General features: G+C 33.1%; 1 protein-coding gene and 1 long non-coding RNA gene across 2 annotated transcripts; both read left to right on the top strand.

The window, feature by feature from the left end:
- The first annotated feature begins 712 nt into the window (after positions 1-712).
- Positions 713-2,897, top strand: CDF2 (cycling DOF factor 2). The gene is made up of 2 exons (XM_079025701.1): positions 713-1,058; positions 1,508-2,897. The coding sequence occupies exons 1-2, from the start codon at positions 846-848 to the stop codon at positions 2,714-2,716; spliced, it is 1,422 nt and encodes a 473-aa protein (XP_078881827.1). The 5' UTR covers positions 713-845; the 3' UTR covers positions 2,717-2,897.
- A 5,588-nt stretch (positions 2,898-8,485) lies between these two features.
- LOC145090636 (uncharacterized) lies at positions 8,486-9,187 on the top strand. The gene is made up of 3 exons (XR_013701685.1): positions 8,486-8,582; positions 8,667-8,746; positions 8,848-9,187. It is a non-coding gene; the product is annotated as an uncharacterized LOC145090636 (long non-coding RNA).
- Positions 9,188-9,858: the final 671 nt, after the last annotated feature.

Here is a 9,858-nt window from a genome sequence, read left to right as displayed (position 1 = left end):
TCCATTAAGTTGCAAAATAGCAAATGGAAAATAGTTGTTAGGTATTTTTTTTTTTTTTTTTTAACTTCAAACTTTCGATGTCAGGTGGTTAAACCAAATAATTTTTAAACTCTTATGGCTTTTATAGGATTCAAAGTTTTATATAATAGTTTTCTGAAAATACAATCAAACTCTCAGTGATTAAAATGAAGTATTTTTTTTTTTATTTAGATGGTTAAACAAAAAAAAATTAAATTATAATAGTTCTTTTATGAATATTTTTAATCGTAAAAAAATGAACGTTAGATATGACATACATATCATACCGTAACTATATGGATTACATATTTTTATAATCCTTATTTGTTTTATATAAACACTACAATTTGCATGTACATGTAACTATGAATAAATCATAAAAACTATAAAACAATCCAAAAGAAAGTATAAGCTCTCTAGAAAATTTGGTCTTTAACAAAAAAGTCAAATAGAATAGTTTGAAAAAGGATAGGAGAAAGGGAGGGTAGTAAAATGAAAATTTAGTATTAGAGGATGGGAATAAGAATATATAAAGAAATAAGAAAAATGATGAGTCAGCAAAGTTTGCAAAACCTGAGAATCAAAAAGAGCGATGAGAGAGAAAGTTTAAGAGAGAGAAGATCTCAAGAGCCACATACACAACTTGTGGCTCTCCTTGCTTCTTGCTTTGCTAACGTGGCTGTACGATCAAAAGCCTACTCGACGACGACGACGACGACGAAATCACACACACCCAAAAGATCCGCACCCTTTGTTTGTCAGAGACAATAGATCTGTTCCTTTTATCCAACCAAAACCCATCGCTGAATTCTATTTTTCTGCCTGAAATGTCGGAGGGAAAAGATCCTGCTATTAAGTTGTTTGGTAAGACGATTCAGCTGCCTGACGGAGTTTTTAGTCAAGAGGCTGTATCAGGCGATGCCGCCGGAGGTGGGGGTGCAGGTGGAGATGCTGCTTCTGTTAAGAGTGAAGATCGGTCGTCTTCTTCTAGTTCATCGTCTGAAGTTGGGGAAGAACGTGAATCAGATGATAATAATAAGGTAAACGGTTAATTACTGATGGATCTTATCTCCCACAATCATATGATGATTTTGATTGTTTAGTTAATAAAACCCTAGAAATGATTGATTTCCCCAATCGTCTGTTTCATTAATTAGGGCTTTATAGTGGATCTTATTTTGACGATTAGGGTTTATCCTTATTAATTTTCATTGGGGTTTTGTTTGTGATTGAACATAAGCCGATTTTTGGAATTGTCTATGAGCAAGTTATTTCAATCAACCATGATTTTGTAACTTTCTTCCTCGTTCAATTAAATTTAAAATATTCTTACTTAAGTTCATCTCGGGTAGATATAATTATACAAATCGCTCTTTTCTCCATTCAAACCAATTTACTTATGCTCATGAATTTGGTTACTTTCAACGCTTGCTTACCGATCTTTGTTTATTTGGTTAATATTTCTAACTGAAACTCATGGTGAATTCAGGATCAATCAAACGACAAGTCCGCTGATAAAGACGAGAATAGAGCTCATTCTACAATCTCTTCAGAAATTACAGACCCAAATGCAACTTCAATGATAACCGATACCACCAAAACACCTTCACCTGAAAACGAATCTGCTACTGCTAGTGCCACCACAAAAGCATCAAAATCAGAAGAAGATCAAAGTGATACAAGCAACAACAACCAAGAAAAAACCCTAAAAAAACCAGACAAGATCCTCCCTTGTCCTCGATGCAACAGCATGGATACCAAATTCTGCTACTACAACAACTACAATGTCAACCAACCTCGCCACTTCTGCAAAAACTGTCAAAGATACTGGACAGCTGGCGGCACAATGAGAAACGTTCCAGTAGGCGCCGGACGCCGGAAGAACAAAACATCCGCCTCTCAATACCGCCAGATCACCGTATCAGATTCTTCTCTTCCAATTGAGCTCAATCACACAGTCCTTAATCCCAATGGCACTGTTCTTACATTTGGTTCAGACACACCTCTCTGTGAATCAATGGCTTCTGTTCTTAAAATTGCAGACAAAACAATGATTCGCAAGCCTGAAGAGTTAATAATCAATGATGACAACACAAATAGACCTTCAGTTAATGACATGCAAAGTTGCCATGGATTCTCACCACAGGTGCCTTGTTTTCCTGGGGGCCCGCCCCCATGGGGTGCCCCGTATCCATGGACTCCTCAAATGGGTCCCGCTTTTTGTCCACCCGGCTTCCCGATGCCATTCTACCCGGCCGGTCCGTATTGGGGTTGTCCTGTACCCGTACCCGTATCCGTATCCATACCCGGGCCGTATTGGGTTCCTCCTCCGGGTAATTACCATCCTGCCCCTCCTTCGGGTCCGATTTCGCCGACTCTCGGGAAACATTCGAGGGACGAGAATGTAAAATGCGGGGAGAGTGAAGAAGTGATGAAAGAAAACGAGAGTGAAAAGAGTCTTTGGATTCCGAAAACATTGCGGATTGATGATCCTGATGAAGCTGCAAAAAGCTCAATATGGGCAACATTGGGAATAAAAAAAGATGGATCTGTTCCTGTGAATCGAGGGGGTATATTCAAGGCGTTTGAATCTAAAAATGAAGAAAAGAAAATGATTCAAGAAACATCAACATCGCCTGCGTTACAAGCGAATCCTGCAGCTTTATCAAGGTCTCTTAATTTTCAAGAAAGTTCGTGAGTTGTTTGTTTTTTTTGGCAATGGGAATTGTTTCAAAGGTTATTTGTTGCATGGAGATGGGGTTTCACTTTTCAGTGACATGCAAATGGGAAAGAAAGAAAGGTGAGATGATTTTTCCATATCCTTTGTAGTTTTCCATTGTTGAAAAGAGATAGAAGAGAAGACTGCAAGTTTTTTTGAATTTTAAAGTATTTTTGAGTCTCGTGTACATAATGTTATCTGTGAAATAGTGAAGAAGGTAGAAGAACAGAGTGAAGGGTGTGCACTGTGCAGTGAAATAAGTTTAGAATACCAAAATTCACAAACGTTAATCTTTAATCTTATTTTGACCTTGGAATGAGCCTCTTGATGATTTACATTATGTTTACATTTTATAATTTTGCTTATGTAAATAAGGATCAACCTTTAAGTAAACTTGTATAATAAAAACGTTAAAAGTTCGGGGAACTAGATTCGCAAAAGAAAATCATTTGTTCCTTTAACGTGGTTAGAATCGCCCATGAAAATCAAAATACAGTTAATGGAGTGTTTAAGATTGCTCATATCTAACCAAAGATGTTTTCCTTCAACCGGATTCTTTGGAGGCATAGACATTAAAAATGGTAATTAATCTCGGTATGAATCATTGATTTTTAAGGATGTTAATTGTTAGTATAGTTAAATATGGAAACGTCCCACTTACAACAGATCCCACCTAACTTTCCCCCTGTTTCGACAACAAAAAAAAAAAAAAGACAAAATTACTCGAATTCCAAAAAGATGCAAGTGGAATGTTTCTAATATCAAACACCCGAGCCTCTTCGGTACTTACAAAATTAACATGGAAATCTTTTCTAAGCTTTCCTGATTTTTTCAGATTTTTTTGGAATTACATGCACTTCGAATGTTGAAGGATAGTATACGCCATTAAGGAAATATAGACCCACCATCATAATTATTTTCAACTCTCATGTCCAGCATGGAACGTTTGAGAGCTTCTAGCTTCTAGCATTTGACAAAACACTATGTTTTGTACAAAAAATCTCGTTTGACACTACAAGCTTCTAGCGTTTAGTTTAAACAAAACGCTTCAAATCAAAATGTTACTTCACGTAGCGTTTAACAAAACACTACCAGCTAGAAGCTACCCGCTACCAGCTATTTTTGTCGAACACGCCCTAGATCAAAAATGAATTCCCTTCTGAGTTTCACCAAATTTCCGATCTCAATAGCAGTGAAGTTTTCAGAGTTAATTAGACTATTCACCCTGCTTGAAACTAATTTGGACCGTTAAGGTTTGGAGGATAATTTGTAGGGGTCGCATATCAGGTGTTCCCCTTCCTCCGTGAGGTTGAAGGTTCAAGTCCCGTCATGAACATATATAATTAAGGAGTACTTTAGAGGTAGAATATAGATAGCCGTTCAAAAAAAGCATGATCAAAATATCATGGAGATCAATTCTCTGACAATATCTTTAAACTAGACAAACATCACTTTGGGAGCGAGCACCTTGATTAGCTTTAGTTAACGTCTTGACAAGATGAAACCTCACTCTTTACGAGGCATGACGAAGCCATTGATGTTTTTTAAGACTCGATTTAAGACGTATGTGTGTATATGTTTTCTAGTATTATTTAATTATATTGAACAACTTGAATATATATACAAAAAGAAAATGAATCACATTATTATAGATTTAGAAAAAATATATCAAAAATTTTAAAATATTATATCAACAACTAATAAAAAAAGTAGATGGTTTCATGCCAATTAGAAAAAGAAAAAAATAAGAAAAAATGCATCGCTGATTTTTCTAATAGAAGGATTTAAATGCCTCTATTTACATGTTAATGTGGAAAAGAGATTTTTAACTGAACTATCATTTCAAGTTTGATTTTTTTCTCCATTTTATTGGTTGCTATTCATAAGACTCAATGTTCTTACCCATAAATAAAGTCTCTCTAGTTGTCGGAAACAACCTATATCTTACATTGATAAAAAAATTCCTACCATAGCGCACCATGATCCACCTGACATGTGTCACACATAACATCATTGCCATGAAGGTTTTCGGGACGTAGATGCCATGACATACTTTTTAGAACCCAACACATAACCCTATGTTTTTTTGGACGAACGATGAGTCTTACATATTTAGCCAAGAAAACCATTTCGTCTATAATTATTAGTCATTAGGGTATCACAAAGTTAATAAGGCTAAAGACAATTACCAACATCTATTTTAAATGCAAATTAGAAAAAAGCCTAAGACTCGTGGCTCGTGGGTGTGGTGCCACACTTGCCATAGTCCACATCAACGCCACATCATATTTGACACACTGTTTGTTACACTTGTCATTTAGAAGACGTGGGTTGCCATGCTTTCCATTCTTCTTCTTTTTTTTTTTTTTTTTTTTTTATAGTTTTTTGTAAATTAAATTTATTAAGAATAATTAATTTAAACAAGTTATTTTAAAACTAAAGAGTGTTATAATAATTAACTTATACTTTTAGGATATAATAATAATTAACTTAAATAGGAGGGATTTATTTAAATTAATAAAGAGTACTAAACATTAAATGAAAGGTAATAAATCTAAATGTCAATTTTTATAAAGTTAAAGGGTAAATATAATATTTTTCATTTTAAGTTTGGGGTAAAAGGTGTAGCAAAAGAGAATTCTCAGGGACCAATATTGAAACTTTCAATTCAAAAATCAAAACTATTTCTCTATTTCTCTCTCACCTTATGGGTAGATATATGCCGAGTTAAAGTGCCGAATTGTGTTTGCCACGGTAACGACGCGGTGTTCGCCGAAGCCACGTCAGTTTGCCGCCGAGCCTTCTATCGAACCACACCCACCAGCCTAATGGACGTCAAATGGACATGGAGTCGATAATAAGTGACAATTGACTTCGCTAGTTGTCATAAGGGACATCAAGTGTAGTGTTAGGAGTCATGAAGGGAGAGAAATGTAGGGTTCACATTGGAGGTGTGTCGATTTCTCTCTTACTATACAAACTAGTTTTAAGGTTATGTATTTGATACCAGTTCAATCGTTTATGTGTTTTAAACTGTTTTTATTCGGTAAAAATCCGGTCCGATGGTAATTATGATATTCGGTTGGTTTAGATCACTTCGGGCATACTTTATAAAAATGTTTTTTCTTCGAAAAGGTTCAAGTTCCAAATCAATGATTTTTCTTCGAGCCGGTTCAATTTCAAAATTGGGTTATCGGATTTTATGTATATATTTAGCTGACATGGTTATATGACGACAATGACGTACAAAATTATTATTGAGCAAGCAAACGCCACATACGTTTAATAAGGGAGCCGGTTGTTATCGACTTGTCTCTAGGAGTGGTCGAGACCTTTCAGAAAGGTAGGGAGGCCAATCAATAATTGGATTTATCACACATGATTGATGTGTTTTAGTTATCAAATAGGAGTGGTGGATTAAAGACGGTATATGGCAGTTTATAGTCCATTCTTTGAGGCAACTTGTGGTGGACAAATTATCGGTGGGTATGTTCCGACTCTTTTAATTGGGTAAGATGGGTGCCATTAAAAGTTAATTGTTTTTCTTGTCGTGTTTTAAGAACATAATTCCTATTTTTTCGAACCTTCTGCATAGTGGATTTTTCTTTCTTCTATTCTTTGTCCGTTTGTTTGGAGGGTGAAAATAATCTAAATATCTTTTTTAATTTCTCATATGTTTTCACGATTTGGAGGTGGTTTCAACCATGGTATTTTTTTTTTCTTATTTAGGTGGCGCCCCAATGAGTGAGCTATATTGGACATTTTAAAGACATTTGTCAAGTGGCAAAAAGAGATGTAAACTGAGGTTGGTGTTGATATACTCGGTTCTTTAGATGATCCCGATCAAAAGCTAGGAACAACATCGTTTTTAAGAGAGAAAAATGACTAATATGTAAATGGTAGATGACATTCTTATTTGCTCTTTTAATTGGATTAAACATAAGGCTAGTTCACATTTTTTAGAATGGTGAGAAATGTTTGATTGATGTATTTTACAGGTTGGTAGAAACAAGGTCATTTATGAAATCAAGATGTATCCTAGATCTGCTTGAAGTATTGTTTGATCATTTTCCGAGTATGATATTTGAACTCTGGATATCACGAAATCCAGATTATGTGGATCATCCGAAATTAATATTTTTCACAATTTAGTAAAATAATTCCAAAATATAATCCCATAAACTAAGGGCGCTACCTTACCACCCACGCTGGGGCAAACCCCGTGTCCCCCACCATATGGTTGAATCGAGATCAAACTCGTTTTACATAAATGTGCATTCCGCATCTTCTAACTTGTTGATAAAATCAAGAATATAACTCAATTGATAATCTGTAAATTTTATTGTACTAAAATGACTTGATCAACAAAATAACATGTATTTAACAAATAAAATTGTAATTCACATAATCTTTCGATTATTGATTCTGACGAAATTTCTTTATGTTCCCATCATGAACGAAGAATACGAATTTAAGAAGAATGTGATTTTTCCAACTCTTGAAATCTGTGTTTGGTGATATATATATATATATATATATATATATATATATATATATATATATATATATATAGGTTGTCATTGACAGTTAATAACTGTTTTTCCTAAGTTTTTAATCATATTAGTAAAATATTAAAATAAAGTTTTATAAAATAAAAATGCTTCTTTCTTCTTCCAATGTGTGATAAATACCAAAATGTATTTTTCCATTAACAAAGTTCCAACAAAAATCACCAACAATGTATCTCTTCTATTTCAAACTAGTGTATTTCTCCTATTTTAAAAGTGTTTCTTGTAACTATTTCTCTATTTACTCATTAGAGGTGTTTTTTTTTAATTTTATTTTTATATAACGGGTGTTATCAGATGAGATAATGACATAATCTTTTTTATTTATTTATTTTTTCAGTTTTATCAATTTTACAATTTTAATTGTTAAAACCAAACATTTATGTCAAACTTTAGGGTTTTAATGAACGAGAATTACCAAACTTAAGAATTTGTATAAACTAGAAAAAAGGTAAAACTAAACATTTTTGTCAAATATAAGGATTTTAATTAAGAGAAATACACAAAAAGATAATTTTTTTTGCTAACATAAGTGAGCCTAAAATATGCATAAGAGTAAATACACACATTTCTGTCAAACTAGTTTTTTTACAAACTATGTTAAGTTAAATAAAAACAAATTAATTTACAAACTTCGTTAGGTTTTTATAATTTGTTCTTTAGAAAACATTTACACCTATCAAACTTTTTCCAGATTATATAACACAACGATTTTAAATGAGACATTGACGTTTTGAATCACTATATAGGATTTTTTTTTTTTTTTTTTTTTTTTTTTTTTTTTTTTTTTTAAATTTATTATTACAAATCAATCACCGTTTCTGTAAAATGCTAAAAAAAAGAATAATACAGCATACGAGGATGAAGGATTTTATATAGACTGTTAAAAGCGTCAAAAGGAAGAAAACATATACATATTTTTTTGGTTTAAGATCACCGATATTTGCAGTAAGATATTTTAAATGCCTGATGATTCAAAGTTAAGATTTAATGGAGCATTATTATACTAAGCTCAATTCATGGAAACAACCAACCTGATCCTAGATTGTCTCTAGTTGTCAACGCCAAGCCGCTTTATCGAACTCCCTCCAGACCTTTCACCATCAGCTTCCATGGCTGCTTCCTTGTAGCTTCCCCATGCATCTATAAATTAAATAACCTTTCACAACAGAAGAAGAACCAAAACTGATTGAAGAAAGATTTGAAGATGGTTCGGTTGTTGTCTTTTCTCAAGGTCTTCAGCACCACAACTCTTTTGTTTCTGTTCTTCCAAAATGGTAAATTGATTATTCCGGGCTTTAATCCTCTAAATTCTTCAATTATTATAAGTTTGATTCATTCATCTTGTTCTTGTAATGTAGGATCAGGTAGAGAACTGATCTTGAGATCTTCAAAGGGTGTTGATCATTTTGCTATCACTGCTGCCTCTCATCCATTTCACGTATATATATACAAATTCAATCAGTTTTCTTGATTTTCCATTAATTATAGCTTCATTTCTTTGGAGGTTTTGCATAAATTAAATGCTTTGGGATGAATCAGGAATCTAGGGAGATGATGGAGTTGGATTACGAAGATGCAGGCCCAAACACCAATACAAAATCTGGATTTATTCCTATTCCAGAAGCTCCGGCACCTCAAGTCTAAACTCTAATTAACTTCAGTACTTCACCTTTCACTAATTTCGTGGGAGAAAACAAGAAAAAACATTTTGAATTAAATTGTTTCTTTCTCATTGATCCCTAACATATGAGTTATTTCAGAGTTGAATATATTGTTTTTTTTTTTTTTTTTTTCAAATTTGTATGTTTCATTTGGAGCCTTGATGATTATTAATAAAGAAAATCGGCAGTCTACGCGTGGATGAATTTTAACAGTTTAATTACAGTAAGTTTCTTTGTAGATTTTTAAAGATGAGTGTTCAATTATTTCCATTCTTATTTATTTATTTATTTTTTATTGTTCATATAGCTACTTTTTCATTGGAACAGAAAAAAAAGCTTATATGAACAATGAACAAAACAATAAGATATTTCATTATATGTTTTTAAAGAAAATGACATACAATCAGAAATATATATATATATATATATATATATATATATATATATATATATATATATATAGAGAGAGAGAGAGAGAGAGAGAGAGAGAGATTCAAATGTTTCTAGCAATTATTATATGCATGTATGCATCAATAAGAATTTAGAAATAAATAAATAATCAAAATAAGGATAGATATTTAATTTTGCATATAAAATAAATAATAACCAAATTTAAATCTCTTGATTCATGGATCAATCCCCTTAAATCAAGCCATCTGTAACCCTATGCCTCCAAGAAGTCATATCTTCTTTACCCAACAACCATCGTCAAAACTCAATGTGGGCATCATCTTCTCTACTACAACCCACCAGATAACCCCATTAATCCCCTCTGATTACATCAAGACGGACATAGCTACTTTATACCAATAAGAAAGGGCACAATACTTTGAATAGTTGGAGATTGGAGAAGAACAGGAGGTCGATTTGGCTTTGTTAATTCAATATA

This window comes from Lactuca serriola, chromosome 2 (genome assembly GCF_051521515.1).
Source record: "Lactuca serriola cultivar US96UC23 chromosome 2, Lser_US96UC23_V15, whole genome shotgun sequence".
NCBI classification, from domain to species: Eukaryota; Viridiplantae; Streptophyta; class Magnoliopsida; order Asterales; family Asteraceae; genus Lactuca; species Lactuca serriola.
The sequence above is the reverse complement of the archived record's forward strand: the minus strand, read 5'-3'. Positions and strand labels throughout refer to the sequence as shown.

Bases quoted from the DNA above. Each gene is read 5' to 3' on its own strand.
- CDF2 (XM_079025701.1), top strand. From the start codon at position 846: ATGTCGGAGGGAAAAGATCCTGCTATTAAGTTGTTTGGTAAGACGATT. The intron at 1,059-1,507 runs GTAAACGGTTAA...TGGTGAATTCAG, and splicing joins AATCAGATGATAATAATAAG to GATCAATCAAACGACAAGTC.